Raw genomic sequence first — 16945 nt, 5'->3', positions numbered from 1 at the left:
GCTGCTCCAGAGCCACTGATTGGAGGGAAGTTGACCTTGAAATCAAAGCGCTCTTCTTATTTACGACATCCAAATAGTCTCGACTAAGAGAGCGAGGACGGGTTACCGGCCCACCAGTGGTTTTTGAACTTTGATGTGAAGAATTTAATTTCAAACGTGAGCGATCTGTTCCCGTTTTACTAAGCGGCTCAAGGCTCACACACCTCCTCAATCGACCTTTTATCTTCTCTTGTTGGCCATCACCACCTGAATTCACAGACAGAACCGTCGGACTTCTTCCTAGGGTGTGCTGGATACTGGAAATCCGTGTTTGGTGCTGTTTTGGTTGAACCAGTTGAGGTCGCCGAATGCTTTGCAGCTGTTTTGGAGTATTTAAGCTTGCTCCAATCTGAATTTCCTGTTTAATAGGTACGCTTCCACCAATTTTTGTCGGGTTATGTTGTCTGTATTTGTTTATGATTTGAGCTTTCAATCCATCTCTCTCATTCTGCATCCGCTGTAGCTGAGCAGCATGCGTTTCCTGCAGCTGTCCAATGGCGACATCGCATTGCACAACACGCTCGAGTAAAAACACACATTTCCCACAGAGAAACTCGCTGCGGCCGTCTCGTTGCAATTCCACGCCCAACACGTGTGAGAGGACGACCGCTAACCTCAGACGGCCACATGCGCTGAACAACCAGCGACACTGACCACCTTGCACGCACACACCACAGACCCGGCATGGGTCACGCATGTTCATCAGACCGACGCTACAATTTTCCGATCTGTACGCATGCTATCTTGCTGTCCATCTGCCTCGGTGTCTTTCTGTCCGTCTTGCTGTGCACTGAATCTGAACTGACTATGCTCTGCTCACACGCAGATTTAAACCCTTTAATCCACAAACACACACAGGAAATCCTTTGGGTGATGTGCACAACGTCTGCTAACACACACACACATGCAAAAAGTAATCCACTCAGCTCAGCGGGCGTCCGATGTGAAGAGTTTTATTTGGGCCACTGATGCTCCTGCTGTGGCTTGAGGATGTTACATGCTAGTATTAAACATATGCATGAAACAGTATGTTTCTGATAATCCAAAACAACCCCCAAACACCAAGTATTAGTCTTTGATGCATAACTAGTGCCACAATGTTTGTGCTACAGACATGAATAGCATCTAAACTGCACATCTTTTCACCAATCAGATTTACAGCGTTCACCTGAAAATCTCAGATTAGTACTGAATGAGGGATCTGAGCCATATCTATAGACCAGAATATTAGAGATTTTAGAGTGGACTCTTTTAAAATTGGTCACAACACATAACAATCACCCAGCAATGACTAAACTGGATAAAAAACACTTATGATCTATATTCAATTGCACACACTTTTCCAAACTGAGCACAGGACCCTGAGATATTTTGTTTTTAATGTTCGATTTCCATTTGCAACAGTCACAGTCTGCTGTCAACCTACTAATCCAGCTTAACACATTACCCTTCGACTGGGCTCTCACACTCTTTGAGCTTTACTGTCATTTTTAATTACAAGATAGGATATTTAGCAATCATTTCATTTACGTTGCATCAGAGACCAAGCTGTTAAATGAACAGATTTAAATCTGAATGCTATTGGCATGGATGAATCAATTGCTTCAAGCCACTTTCTCCCTCTACAATAATTTGTCTTGTAGGAAACAGCCGCCCAATGAATCACACAGGCCGATATCATCATGCTGGCTTGCTTGCGAGCAAATTTTATTCTATACAAGTGCTCACGGAGAGGAATATTGTGTTAACACAATGTGAACAGCTGTCTGCTTACCTCTTTGTCTCTTTCTGCATTTTCTCTCCCACGGCCTAGTTCTTCCCTAAGAGCCTGTAACATAAACAAATCATTACTCAGTGTTTGTGCATGTGTGTTACAGATAGCGCAAACCTGTATGAAAGCAGCTGTGCTTTACAAAATGAATGCCAAATTTATACTGCAAAGGCAATACATGTGTCTTTATACAAACTATGTAATGAGATGCCATAAATGCATTTACACAGCAGTTTCAATTGTATACTCTTATACTCGAACCAGAGCAGGTATAACTTAGTCTGGCTTTTATGCTACATTAGTAATTTTGAGCCGGCACAGAGTAGATATAACTCTGCTGCGTAAAGAAGATTAAGAGACCAACCTGTAACTGACTGTCTTTTTGGCCAATAAGAGAGTTTAGCTGTGCCATTTGCTCTGCCATTGGCTGGTTTGGGTCATTCTTCCGAAGCTCTCCAACAGCCTCCTGATTCTTGAGTGACACCCGCAGCTGCTCAATAACACTGTAGAAACCATAAGATGTTAATACGTTTTTTTAATGTAAATTGAGGTCATGAAAATCTTGTTTAAGTGCTATATTCAGGTCCCTGGTGCATCTACCAACCCAGAAAATGTGAAAAAGAACAACTCAGTAACTTTGTTTTGGTAAGCCATTCTCCGTAAGCTTGTGAAAAAACGAGCCGCTCAGATTTCACTTCACGGTGACATAGTGAGGGGATCTTATTATAGTATTACCGCAATAAGACATGAAAGAGAATTTAGTTTAGTACTCACGTGCCGTGTGACAGCCGCCTTCTGTCTGTGTGTGTTTTGGATGTGTGCAGTTAGAAAACCGTATTTGAGAAGTGATATGTAATATGGTTTAAAACAATGATTTCATCGCGATAGACATGATAATCAAGAGTATCTAAGATACCAGCTGTAAAGGTACAGCCCTATTTATAGAAAGGGGGTGGGAAGCAGCAGCTCATTTATATTTAAAGAGATCAGCACAAAAACAGTGAAATGTCATCTGTTTGTGCTTTCACACAAAAAAGGGCATTCTTAAAATGATATAATAACAGACCTGTGGGGCATTTTGAGCCGAAACTTCACAGATACGTTCTCGGGACACCTGAGACTTATATTACATATTGTAAAAAGGGGCATTATAGGTCTCCTTTAATCACCTCTCCTTTTCTTGAAGGGCCTGCTGGAGCTCTCTGACTCTTTCGGGGGTGGAGCCAGAATCAGCTGAGGGTCCTGTTTGGTTGGCAGCTTGCAGCCTTTTCTCCAATCCAAGATTCTTCAGCTTCTCCTGCTCAGCAATGGTAGCCATGCTTTCAAGTTCTTCTTGGGCAGCTTGCAGAGACTGAAGAGAAAGCGAAAGCAATGACTAAACATAGAGGACGCATATCCAATCATTTGTTACAAACATTGTGGGGTTTGTTTTACCTCCTCAAGTTCTTGAATGCGAACGCTGAAAGCTTCTCTGAGCGAGTCCATTTCTCTCTGCATCCTCTCTCTGCCATCATCAACACCTCGACTGGCTAGACTCTCTAACGCTTTCCTACACACACAAACACACATCATTTTGATCTGTTTCTTACATCCAACACCTTCTACATGTGCTCAATTCTAAATATTTAATCTGAAAGCACAAATGACTAGGTGTTATTACTCATTACTCAGTGTTACTTGCACCACTGAAAAAAATGAATTAAATTTGTAGCTTATACATTTTCCAAAATGCTTGAGAATTTGGGTTTTTTAGTTTTACAGCACATTACTGTCAACAAAAACATAACATTTTGGTATTATAAGCCATATCAGTAAAAGATATTTTTTTATAACTGTGACAGTTTTTTTTCCTGTCCCACTTAATGCGAAAAGTGCCACTTGGTAATGAAATCACAGCCAATCAGAACAATTTAATGTTTAATGGCTATACGGAATTTAATTTTGGACAAATCAAATGTGACTATGGGCGGAGCTACAGTTTAAAATGGTCACATAGAAACAGAAAAAACAAAAATCAAGAGGTAAAATGTAGCACTTGTTACGACAAACAAGCATCAAGATCAACAAGGAAGAAACAGGATTTATCCCTTGATGCTCAATCACGTTGTACCAATAATTAGTAAAAACAGGAAGTAATCAAGTAGGCAGGACTTACGATGCGGACACAAGCAGTTCCTGTTTCTCAGCCAGATCTCGTTTCATCGACTCCACCTCCACTTTCAGCTCAATATTCTACAAACAGAGACATAAAAGTTACTTAATCAAAAAACTGAGATAAAAGAGCACAAAACAACTGCTTGCTTTAATATGCAGGGATGAACTATGTCATATGTGTGCACATATGTGACCCTGGACCACAAAACCAGTCATAATGGTCAATTCTTTGAGATTTATATATCTGAAAGCTGAATAAACTTTCCATTGATGTATTGTTTGATAGGATGAGACAATATCTAGCCGAGATACAACTGTTTGAATATCAGGAATCTGAGGGTGCAAAAAATAAATAAATTAATTAATTAAATTAAATTAAAAAAATTAAAATCTTGAGAAAATCACCTCTAAAGTTGTCCAAATGAAGTTCTCAGCAATGCATATTACTAATCAAAAATTAAGTTTTGATAAATTTACAGTAGGAAATTTACTAAATATCTTTATGGAACATGATCTTTACTTTATGACCCATACTATGTATTTTTTGTTACTGCTACAAATATATCCGTGCTACTTAAGACTGGTTTTGTGGTCCAGGGTCACATATGTGTGCACTGTATGTCTGTATGTGACTGTGTGTGTTAGTCACCGTTTTGTAAATGTCCTCGGTTGAGTCGTCACATTTCTGCTGCACACGTTCTTCCAGAAAATAAATCCTGAGCTTCAGGTTGAAGTTTTCCTTCTTCAGAGCTGTGATTTGCTGCAGGGGAAGCACATAAATTTTCTTTATTTACATATAATAGAATATTTTAAGGAACACGTTGGATTTTATATTGTTATAAAATAGTTTTCCTGTGACATTCATGAAAGTTCAGATTCATGATTCTTTTGAGTCAAATCTTATAAATGATCCAGCTCACAAAACCATACTGAACGATTCATTCACGAACTGGAGAAAACGTTCTTCATTTTGGCAGAACATGGATTTATTCTGAAATGTTTCTGAATATTCAGTTCTTCCTTATCACAATATTCAGACTCACTCATGAATAAACATGAGCAAAGCTGTTCTCCAAATAACTGAAAGAAAGACGGGGAGGGAGGAGACGAGAGCAAAAAGAGAAACAGAGCGACTATAACAGGCTGTGTGTGGGTCAGTAATGAGGGTTGGCATGAGTGTGTGCGTACGAGAGAGATGCTGGCAGGGCAGTGAACTGTGCGTCTTTGTACTCTGAGCGTTTTTCACTTCAACATCTGGGGCAGAAAGAGGGGGAAGGGATAGAAAGATATAGAAATGGAACGAGAAAGTCTGGAATGACCACAAACACCACAGTGATGGGCAGCTGTACCTTTCTTTGAAAGATCTCTGTGTTTCAGTAGCACACAAACACACTTTCTCTCATTCACACACACTCAGCCGCAGGAATGCACACAGATCTTTATCTTAGCACAAAGAAATAAACACTTTTCCTTAAATGGACAGGCAGATACTCCATACCAGAAAATCATGATTGCCAGGAATCCAAAATAGCTGCAATTTGATCCATTAAAACAAAGTACTCAAAATATGAACAGATTTGGAGCAATTTAGCATCTGTCGCTCACCAATGGGTACTCTGCAGTGAATGGGTGCCGTCAGGCTATCAAAACCTAGTGATCTGCCTACCAAGACAGGATTTAGGCATCATGCACAGCTGGCTAAAAGGGCTGTCTAGGTACAAAATTCACCAAGACTTTCTCTCTTAATAAGAAAACATACAAAAGCAAACATTTTGATACAGTTGTACTTACATTTTCATAATCTTTCATGGTCAGAGCTTTGGCTGGAGACATCCTCTGCCCTGGAAACAGAGGCGCTGTGGACGACAAGACAACAGACGAACAAATGAACAACAAACCCGCTTCTGTTCACTCCAGAAATGATCATTGTCTCACTTATTTTTATTTGACCCTTTGAGGCTTTGATGAAAATCTGTTTAAAACCATGTGGTTCAGCACGTAAGGACAGACTTCAGAGAGAAAAACAACAAGAGTGTCAGACTGTGTGGCTTTATTACAGATTTTAAGGTAAAAGGCTAGAGGGAAAAACAAAATAAATGTCTCTTCATCTTGTTCTTTTGCATAAACACTCTCTAAAACTCAACAAATAGTCCTAATGTGCACACAGATCTACATACTCAGAATCCGGTGTATTGTGTGTAAAACTGTGTCAAATGCATATTTTTCAGTATCAATGCTTTAGAGTGAATGAATACGATCTGATCTTGTCATGCATCGTGGCGTAGCATCATGAAGTAGTTAGCAATTCTCAGCTCAAAGGATTACATTAAAAGACATGAGGCTGTCTGTACCTGTCATGTCGTCCATGCTGAAGTTGCCACTGTTCAGAGACTCTGGCAGCCTAGAAATACTGCAACATAAACACACACAACACAAAGAGCCAAACAGAAGTTTAAATACATTTAAAAAAAGCAAAACAGCAAGACAAATACACTGCGACCGCAAAACTGTCAGCGTTCATCCATGAAGCAGGTGCAAATATCCAGCGGTTACACTTAACACTACAGCGTCTATTCTACTCTACTCATGGAAACACACACAAACATTGTGAGGATGGACAAAGCATACGTCTGTGGACACTTTTTATAACCCAACCTCAAGGCAGGAGCACAAATAATGCGTGTGTGTGCTTTCATAACCGTTTTAAAGAGCAGTGCTGGCTACAAGCGAGAGCATGATGTAAGCAGGCTGTCAGAAACTAATGTGAATGTACAGATTACAGCATGTTTATGTTGTGTTTTTGCTGTAACTCTTGGCTTCCTAACAAGTTCAATCCCCTTTGCTCTTCTGACAGTCACCCAGACCTACGGCAAGCCCGTTGGGACACTCAGCACTCTGGACTTACATAAGAACGAGCAGCTGTCAAACAGAAAGTCTAAGCATCTAATGCATTTAATTTCTTATTAGACATCCAATATCTCAACCAGACCAATTTATAAGCCTATATTAAAGATTATTGGCATTTGCTGATTAATATGTCATTTCCAAAATCTAAAAACAGTCTTGTCTAATGAATGATGTATACGATTCATTTTCACACATTTAACATACTTTGTGTAAAATATTACCTTTAAATCATTATTTCATTAATTCTAATTCATACATCTGGTTTGTTATTAAGTTCAATCATATCATATTTAAATATATCTAAAATATATTTTATTAGTTTTATTTTATTAAATGTATCAAGTTAAACTAAATATAAAGCAGATGTGTCCTAGCTAAACTACCTATAAAATTTTTTTAAAAACGTTTTTTATTTCAAGAAGAAAACAAAAATGTTGTATCATGTTTAAAATAGAAACTGACCGACATGATTGTTATGAGTTTCATTTTTATTTTAAATTAATAAAGATACTTTTACTTGCATTTACATTTCAAAATTTTAATTTAACTCAGTTTTAGTAATGTTGTTGTGTTTTTGTCATTGTTTTATGTATATTCATATTTTTAAATACATTTTTATTTCAGTTTTAGTTATTTTATTATATCAAGTTATATATTCCACAAATCACAAACTGAATGTTTATTATTTTAGTTGCTAATAAGAGTGGAAAACTCACTTTTATCCATATTTTGAATTAGGTTTTATTTAATATTCATTCTAATTTTAGTTTTATTAGTTTTAGTTGTTTATATAGTTTTTTATTAATTGTATTTGTTTACATTTATCAAATTAAACTAAATAAAAATCAGAAATGTTTCCTAGCTGACCTAGCTACTAGCTGCAAATTATCAGTTACCTTTTTTATTTAAAAACAAAAACAAAAAAGTATTATCATGTTTAAAACAGATACTGATACTGAGTTTCAGTGTTATTTTAAAATAAACAAGATAGTTATTACTATTATTCAAATTAGCTTTTTTTTAATATATATTATTTTTATTTTATATTTTCAATTTACATTTAACTGTTACTTAGTTTTAATAATTTCATTGTGTTTTGTAATTTTTATGTCTACATATTTTTTATTAATTTTATTTAAATTTTAGTTACTTTATTACATCAAGTTAAACTAAACGGAAATGGCAAATTTTGTCTAATCAACTAGCTGAAATAAATAGTTTTTTTTTTTTAAATATATTATTTTATTTCATATTATTATTATAATTTTATATTTCTTCAGTTAACATTAATTTTTAAATATTTTTTATGGTAGTAGTCTTAAGTGTTAACTTTAATAATCTTGACCCATATACACAAACTATTTTTAATAACTTATCTTTAATATATGCATTTTTAAACAATAATAGTGCATTACTCATTAGACTGACTTACTGCAACTATTTTAATAATAATAATCGCAACTTTAAATTTTAACTTTTAGACCTGATACTGAAGAATTTGTTACTAAGTACTGGTTGATCTCTAGTTTAAATCTCTAGTTATTTCCTCTCAAATCAGCCATATGTCCATATGAGCATCAGGCACTAAAAAAGCCCAACAAAACTCTCAAATGACCACTACATCCTATGTGTGTTTACAAAAACACAACAACTCACAACAACTCCCATAATATAAATACAGCATTTATGAAACCACATTCATGTTAAGGACAATAACAGGTGCAACTTCGCACAACAACAATGTAAACAGTGTCTCTCAACACCATTGTTCATCTGTTTATTTTAATCTACAGTATTCTGAGCAGAATGGATGGAGCCAAACGGATACAACGCCTTTGACACATCACAGCCAAACAACTTCCTCTTCTCACGTTTTCCTGCACCGTTAGCATTGTGCTAGCCACAGGAAGACACACACAAACTATTATATAACCGTTTCATGGGTTCACATACGAGTTACTCTCAGAAATGTATTTAAATTGGTTAAAAGCTCATCTCAGATGTCAGAGAATCAAGCGGCTGACTGCTATCAGCTTTCGTCTTGTGTTTCCCCACAGGCTCACCACCTGCTTCATAAAGGTGACACTGCAATGACAATGACAACTGTCAGAACTGCACAGACGATCTCTAACTTGACCATCCTTTAACTCCTACCCATTACAGACCTGCTGAACTTGACAAACTCTGAGATCTGAAACAAAGCAGTGATCTACTACAAATACACAGCTGCTCCTCTACAGCACTAACTCTATACACAAGCAGCACAGGTGTAACAGAGTTACAACCTACCTACATCAGTCCTTCATGCCACAGAAAGTTAAAATACAGAGATCAGTGCATCAGATAATAAATAAACAGGAGCGCTATTCCGCTATGTGCCGTTTCCAGGAAGGAAGTAATGTGTTTTCTGCTATGACAGCGCATGATCAACACATACAGCAGCTAGAGACTCTCTCTCTGTCTGTCAGCATTGCTCAACAACACAACTAAATGCCACTTTAGAAACTGAAACTGAATGCAATGTGTTAAATGCTTTTTGTGCAATTAATGAATTGCTCTATTAAACTAAATAATTCAACTAAATCTTCAAGTCTGGTTAAATTTGATCTGGTCTGCACTTAATTTAATGCATGCACCTTTGTTCAATGCAAATACACATCCAGTTTAACCCAGACAGGTATATTTAATACACTGCATTTAATGCATACAAAATGTTGACAACAAAATCATTTAATGAACCTTGTGCATAATGCACAAATTCACAAATCAAACATTTATATGACTCCTGAAAGTAGTAAACAAAGTCAAAAACAGCCTCGTGTGCCCAGATGCTTTAGAGATCGAGTCTCGGCTATTTTTAACTAAGAGGATCATGTGTGTTTTGTTTTTAACACGAAGGCTGAGATTCAAACTTCAACTTCACACAAATGATCAACATTATAATAATACCACAAAAGCTAGATTCAGATTTTTAGAGTCAACATAAACAAAACATCAATGCAAAACATTCTTAAATATGCACATATTGGACAAATATTCATTTATGAATTGAAACTGAATCAAACCAACTAACAGATATTCAGAAATTCATCTTGGCAGCTGTCAAAAACACACATAACTGACAGACAGATCAAAGTGAATAATAAAAGCATAAAATGCATAATTTCTGGAATGAAAGCATCACATTCGCCACATAAATCGTGTAATATATGTTAAATGAAGTTATACAAACCTAAAACAATTTTCTTAGGACTTCGTAGAATAGTTTAATGTGCTGTAATTCTAACGTTAGCTCATGTCTATAACTTTATCTGTTAAAAACATTTTAAATTCTAATGCTGAGTAACATATTAGAAACATTTGGAACTATTTTCGCCTTTATTTTACATGTTTTCTCCCCTCAGGCTAACATGCTAACGCTACCTGACAGACTCTGACAGAAATTAAAAAATAAAGCGCTTCACCTCAGATTGATGTCAAACGGCAGCGTTTGATCCTCTCCGACCACGGAATCCATTCTGGATCAAAATAATTGTGTTTTGTTTTATCCGTAAACGATATTTCCCTCAAAACATGATGTCCGTTTTATTATTTTTGAACCGTGAGCGGTAGATTATGAATGTAATTTCAAAGCAGACGTTGGAACCGCCATTTTAAAATCCGTGACATCACCATACGAGCACGCGCAAAGTTGGGCGGTTCTCGAAGTTCCCGAAGGCTTAGCTTATGAATATTTATTAGGTAGTGTTGAATCCTACGGGGAGTCGTATAAATATTAATTATTTCTTCTGCTATTGCCTGGTAGCTTTCTAATGGTGAGGGATTATTTTGTGAATATTAAAAAGGTTTCGTGGCGATGCGTTACTGAGGTGTGCAAGATGATTGGACGGATAGGTTGGATTAGCCCGCCTCTGCTTCACTCCTATTGGCTGTCAAGTCAATTGTGGGTGTCTGTAAGCAAAGCAAGTGAATGGATTTACAATTTGTATTCCTCCCAAACAGTAAGTCAAAAATGACATTTGAAATACTGTGAATAATATCGAATGTTGAATTTGATTTTAATAATAATAATAATAATGATAATAATAATAAAAATAATTGCATTTAGTAGAATAAATTAATACGATTCTGAAATGTATGGTTGTTAGGATAGGAGAATAAAAAAAAAAAAAAAAATCAAAATATTGAGAAAATCGCCTTTAAAGTTGTCCAAAAGAAGTTCTTAGCAATGCATATTACTAATCAAAGTTATGTCTTGATATATTAAAGGTAGAAAAATTATAAAATATCTTCTTGGAACATGATCTTTACTTAATATCCTAATGATTTTTGGCCTTAAAAGAAAAATCTATCATTTTGACCCATAATTTTGCTACAATTATACCCATGTTACTTATGACTGGCCTTGTGGTCCAGGGTTGCATTTATGAGTGAGTTTAATAGTAACCCCTTTTTAATGGAGATTTAAAAATTATGTGAATATCACACATTTATTGTTTTCTAATTTAAGGAATATATAGGAAATGTATTTATTGGCAAAATATTATACTAATTATATTAATTATATATATTATTATTATTTTTTGTTTTTTGTTTTTTGTATATATATATATATACCTTTATTGTTTTCCTGTATTATTTCATTATTTATACTGCCATCCAGTGTTGTATTAAATTGTTATTCTGGTTTATTTTAGTATTTGCAAAAAAAAAAAAAAAAAAGTAAAAGTCTTATTTGCAAATTGCCCTCTGGTGGCACGAGACACTATAAATACAGAATCATATTAGTTTTTAATAGCAAATGTGTTTCTTGTTAAAAACTAAATGTTATATTATAGAAAAACGACAAGAAGTACAAGTACAAATGTTAAACAATTTAAAAAAAAAATTCTTCAACAGCCATAACTTATATCTAAAGAGATGGGTAGGGTTTTAAAACTTTTGAGAACTAACCGAGTGAGGTTTTAATTTCATGCCCAACACTGAAAAACCCGTGGTCAATGGAAAGTCCCAACCACTGAAAAACAAAAACCTGCGTATTAAAAGGAAAATGTGCATATATTTGTGGTCTGGATTTCCTGCCGTGAGACATATGTCAACGGTTATGTGGGTTTTATGTTTGTAGCCTACATTTCTCTGGCTAATAGTGTATGCTAAATGTCTTGAATGTACACATGAATGTACACTTAATTAAACTTTTAAATATCAGATACACCTACAAATGAGGACAAGTGATTCTTCTTGAGGATGCAATAACACGAGAAACGTTAGCAATACATAGCTTCTGGAAGACGTTTGAAACTGATGTTCGATTGTTGACCTTATAATTATGCAATATTTTGTTGTACATGTATTTTTTTACTATTTGAATACACACTGTTACAAATAAAGGATCCAAAAGAGATTTTTGCAGCCATAGAAAAAACATTCTGGGTTCCTCAAATAACCTATGGTGCGTTCTCAAAAGAACAATTTTTTCATAGTGTGAAAAATATTTTGATAATCTAAAGAAGCTTTATTCCTCTATTAAGAATCTTAAAAGATTTACGGATATTAAAGGTTCTAAAAAAAACCACAATGCCAATGAAGGACCTTTATTTTTGCGTGTTATTGGGTCCAAAAGTCTGTCATCTCTGCTTCTGTTTTATGAAATAGTCTTCTTCTATTACTTCTATTACTTCTATTAGTCTTCAGTTATCACAAAATAGTCAGAAAAACAACCTGCACTTGAATTATAGTATTTCTTAGCATCTAAAATGTTCACAGCACTTGAGTTTTTACAAACTTCACAAGTTTTTCAGAATACTTGCACATTTAGTGTATTCCCATGCTTAAATGAAGCTATTTTTGAGGTTCGTACATCATGACTTTAATCAAATAATTTCAGACAATACACACTTTATTTATGATGCACAGTAGTTTATTAAAACGCAGCTGATGCGGGGATCAGAGCTGCAGAGATGCTGGATTTAGTGCAGCAGGATGAAGGACAGCACAGAACAGCAGAGGAACAGGAAGCTCTGAGTGACGCTCTGAGCACCGTTACACAGGTTCCCCTCACAACATGTGACGTTCCCATAAGGTCCAGCAATGCGCTCAAGCTCCCGTTCACAGGCAGATTTAGATGCACATCCTTTCTTAGCCACTGACTGATGTGAAAGAGTTTCTGTTAAAAAGAAAGACATATGTGATATGTATTAGTAATATAAGCATATATATTACACTGTATTCAGAGAATTACAAATAAGACTTATTTTTTATGATTGAAACAATACAAGAATCTATCTAAAAACTAAAATCTGCTTAATTCTTACTATTTGAAGAAAAGCAGTAGTCTTCATTCCCCCAACAATTCATTATTTTCAAACAGTCCTTGGAATCACAGGTGTAACATCTCTTTCCATTGGACCTATGAGAATATGTATTAAAATCTGCAAAAAACAAACAAATAAATAAAAATTATCTTTATTTGTCTGTTTTAAGTAAAATATAACATCACACTCAGACTTTATATTTCTATAAAAGCGCACTGCAAAACACACAAAACTGCCAATTCCAAAAATCTTGAATTCTTTTTTTAAACGTATAAATAATACATTTTTGTTTGTTTGTTTTACACAAATTATGTTTAGCATCATTATCAAAATCATATACTTTGGACCCTGGCCACTCACTTGGATATGGCACTCATTTGGTCACATCAAATGGATATAATCACTAAATCAGTATAAAAGTAAGGGACAATACCTGGGGCAACTCGATTATTGCAATTGTTCGTATCGCAGCACAGGGCAGAATATTCTTTTCTCCAGCAGCCTGTGCTGATAGACCAGTTTTCACATTCATGTGCCATAGCACAGCTTGTAGAGTTGAATCCCACCTTTGTGCCAACTAAATAAAAAAGAGGGATTAATGAATCAGCAGCTTTACAATATATATAAATCATTACACTTATACTTCTGTAATGTCATCATAACGGTATAAAACGGGATTTTTTTTTCACTGTTGTGAGATGTGAATAAACACGAAGATGTGAATAAAAATGAAGTAGTACTATACCTAATTCACACATAGCTTGGTTGGGCTTCAGGCGAGTTGAGTTTCCAATCCTTTGCTCTGTCAGTTTTCTATATTGTCCTACCGTAAAAAAAAAAAATTAAATAAAATAATAATAAATTAAATAAATAATAATAATAATACATTACAATATTATAATTAAAAAGAAAGATTAATTTGGGTTGACAGGTTTGACATAACTTGTTCAAATTTTTAAAATAACATTCATATATAATTTTACAATTATTCTAAATAACCTTTTATGACCTCATAATTGATAAAATACAGTAGTGGCTGAAAGTGATGTCCAGAGGAGACATTTGTATAATATTTGCTTTTAGGACCTTACAAGTTTAATTAAACCATCGATATATGAGGCATAGGACAGCTTATTGCTGAACTGGAATATGGGTTATTAGCCTATACAAAAAAATAAATAAATAAATAAACATGCTTTAAGTATATTAACTACAATGTAAATCTAAATATAATACTACAATATAAATTATTCATATTTTACTGGTTCAACCTCTGTTGGTTAGCAGCCATTCTTTTACACATTCCTCAATAAGCACGCGTTATCACAAATGAAACAATTTAAATGTGAAGCACATCGAAAAGTTTTAAGCAATGTGCTTAGAAAATCTACATCAGCATAACACCATTATATTTACTAAAGAAAAGAAAAATAAATGCTGACCAGTTACAGTACATGCTTAAGACACATTTCAAACTCTTGTTTTTGTTATAAAATCTTCCTGTTAGAAAAAAAAACCTTCAGTCTTATGCATCAACTACCTACATTCTATAAAATACTTCAGGAAACCAGGTTAAACCTGATTAGAAAAAAACAAAAATGACATTTGAAAAAAGATAAAGACAAAAAAAACTATAGGGAAGTTAGTGGCATTTATGGCATATCAAATATGAGGTCAACAAACACCTGACAGAATATTATAACATTTATAACAGAATATATGCACTTCAATATACTCTTACCACTGTATTCTACTATTTTTGAACTTGCACACTTGGATTGTTGATTAGAACATGTTGATTTTTTACAAGTTTCTCCTTTTCGACAGTTATTACAGTTCAGAGAGAATCCTTAAATGGCAAAAAGATGAAGAGAGACATTTAGTGACATCCATATTTACATCACAAAATATATTCAATAATCTGTCTATTTACTGTACCTCCAGTGAGAAGAATCAGAAGAAGAACAACAGAGGCTTGCAGATGCATCTTGATACGGAACAAGAATGAACAGACAATGTATCATTGGCCTTTTATGTGCTTTGAATGGGAGGGTTTTGCACACCATTTGCCACATCAAAAACAAGACACTGATGCTCAACCAAAAATTCTCTAAAACATCAAACCAGCACACTTCGCCAGTGGAAGACAGCTTGGTGGGCCTGGCTGATTTTTCAGCAGAATGTTTTCCATAGAATGAACGTGGAAAAGGAAACGGACTCTGAGGTCAGTAAAAATGGACTCTTGTTGTTCCCTCACAATGCTGCAAAAATGTCAGTCTGTGTTCCTTGGATAAAAGTGTCTGCAAATGCATAAATGTATATAAAAGCATTACATAAAAGGAAGAAAGGTCTTATCTAGTGAAACGACTGGTTATTTTCATTTTTTTAAAAAACAATTTAAATACTTTTTAATCTCAAACGCTCCTCTTGTCTTGTTCTGCTTGAACTCTGTGTATTCTGGTTCAAGACAGTTAGGGCACATCAAAAAACTCCAATCGTATTTTCTCCCTCAACTTTAAAAATCATTTCAAAATCATCCAACATCGCTGCAGAAGTACCGACACAGTCTTTGCAAAGTGAACATGCAAAGAAGATCAAACACCCTTAACAAAAAAGGTAAAACAGCAATATAGGATGATTTCGAAGTTGAAGGAGAACATGAGATGGGAGTTTTTCAACATACCCTAACTGTCATGAACAAAAAACAGTTCAAGCAGAGCGAGACAAGATGAGCGTTTGACATTAAAAAGTATAGAAAATGTATTATTTTTATGAAAATAACCTATCGTTTCGCTAGATAAGACCCTTCTTCCTCGGCCGGGATCGTTTACAACAGCGCTTGGGATCGTTTGAAGCCGCATTTAAACTGCATTTTGGAAGTTCAAAATCAGGGCACCATATCAGTTCAATATATAGAGAAAAATGCTAAAATGTTTTTCTCAAAAAACATAATTTCTTTACGACTGAAGAAAGAAAGACATGAACATCTTGGATGACAAGGGGGTGAGTACATTATACGTGAATCTCCACTTGGAAGTGGATTTCTCCTTTAACTACTTCTATGAGGAATATCAGAAGCAAAGTCCTGACTGTTGCAAAAGGAGGAGCTGGGGATGGAGAAGGGTGTTTTGCTCCTGAGAAAGAGAAAAAGCTGCTGAATAATACTGAATAGAGCTCATATAGGAATGCCATGATAGGTGTTGTATTCCTATAGATAGATGTGGTCAGCTGAGAGTCAGCTGATGCGAGTTCGACTCATTCACCTGCCAGAACTAATGCTATATGCTTAATTTTTGTGAAAATAGAGATTATGCCTCTAAATATATTTTTTTTCAAAAAGTATTAATGATTAACTTTTTTTATTGTGGTGAGTGGATACAAAATCAGGTCAATCAGGTTACTGATTCTAGGTATTTTTCCAAGCTATTAAGAAATATGTATCTTGTCGATAACATAGTTGAGCGAAATATATGTAACATCTGCTTTTTTTTTAAAAAAATCCCAAAACCAGGTAACCCTAAGTTTGGCTTACAAGGTGTTTGGCTTTGGTTTAAAGGTTTTATGTAAGGTCACAGTTGGGTTTTGGGGAAAAAGGAAAACTTTTTTCTTCACATTGTCAAATTCCCAATGTACCCCTAATAACCCGTTTACTTGCAAGCACTAAACAGGTGCTGTAAGATCCAGAATGAAGCGCTTGAATTCGGTGAAGAACACAATGTTTCTGTTTTTAAACAGATGAAACAGCGCTAACAAACAGGGG

General features: G+C 35.0%; 2 protein-coding genes across 6 annotated transcripts in view; both read right to left on the bottom strand.

Annotated features, from left to right (window-relative positions):
- Window positions 1-10550, bottom strand: part of cdk5rap2 (CDK5 regulatory subunit associated protein 2) — a 42684-nt gene extending 32134 nt beyond the window's left edge. For 4 of the 5 annotated variants that reach the window (XM_051092477.1, XM_051092482.1, XM_051092478.1 and 1 more), the window contains exons 1-9: window positions 10336-10550; window positions 6316-6374; window positions 5756-5820; window positions 4614-4724; window positions 3966-4042; window positions 3245-3359; window positions 2980-3161; window positions 2175-2313; window positions 1814-1867 (exon numbers count right to left, since the gene is read on the bottom strand). In XM_051092477.1, the coding sequence (XP_050948434.1) occupies window positions 1814-1867; window positions 2175-2313; window positions 2980-3161; window positions 3245-3359; window positions 3966-4042; window positions 4614-4724; window positions 5756-5820; window positions 6316-6374; window positions 10336-10388 (855 nt within the window). In that variant the 5' untranslated portion in view covers window positions 10389-10550. Of the gene's footprint in view, window positions 1-1813; window positions 1868-2174; window positions 2314-2979; window positions 3162-3244; window positions 3360-3965; window positions 4043-4613; window positions 4725-5755; window positions 5821-6315; window positions 6375-9160; window positions 9297-10335 lie in introns of those variants that run through there. The other variant, XM_051092479.1, reaches the window with a different exon arrangement.
- Window positions 10551-12792: 2242 nt separating this feature from the next.
- LOC127152088 (phospholipase A2 inhibitor and Ly6/PLAUR domain-containing protein-like) lies at window positions 12793-15586 on the bottom strand. Its single transcript, XM_051092509.1, has 6 exons — window positions 15124-15586; window positions 14927-15034; window positions 13931-14008; window positions 13619-13762; window positions 13186-13302; window positions 12793-13037 (listed from the first exon to the last, which is right to left on the bottom strand). The coding sequence occupies exons 1-6, from the start codon at window positions 15170-15172 to the stop codon at window positions 12841-12843; spliced, it is 693 nt and encodes a 230-aa protein (XP_050948466.1). The 5' UTR covers window positions 15173-15586; the 3' UTR covers window positions 12793-12840.
- Between the last annotated feature and the right edge of the window lie 1359 nt (window positions 15587-16945).

This window comes from Labeo rohita, chromosome 21, assembly GCF_022985175.1.
Source record: "Labeo rohita strain BAU-BD-2019 chromosome 21, IGBB_LRoh.1.0, whole genome shotgun sequence".
Taxonomy (NCBI): domain Eukaryota; kingdom Metazoa; phylum Chordata; class Actinopteri; order Cypriniformes; family Cyprinidae; genus Labeo; species Labeo rohita.
This window is presented reverse-complemented; position numbering and strand designations above follow the sequence as displayed.

Coding starts and splice junctions, on each gene's coding strand:
- LOC127152088 (XM_051092509.1), bottom strand. CDS start 15,172: ATGCATCTGCAAGCCTCTGTTGTTCTTCTTCTGATTCTTCTCACTGGA. Junction 13,303..13,618: donor CAATAATCGAGTTGCCCCAG/GTATTGTCCCTT, acceptor TGTTTTTTGCAG/ATTTTAATACATATTCTCAT. Junction 13,038..13,185: donor CTACTGCTTTTCTTCAAATA/GTAAGAATTAAG, acceptor TCTTTTTAACAG/AAACTCTTTCACATCAGTCA.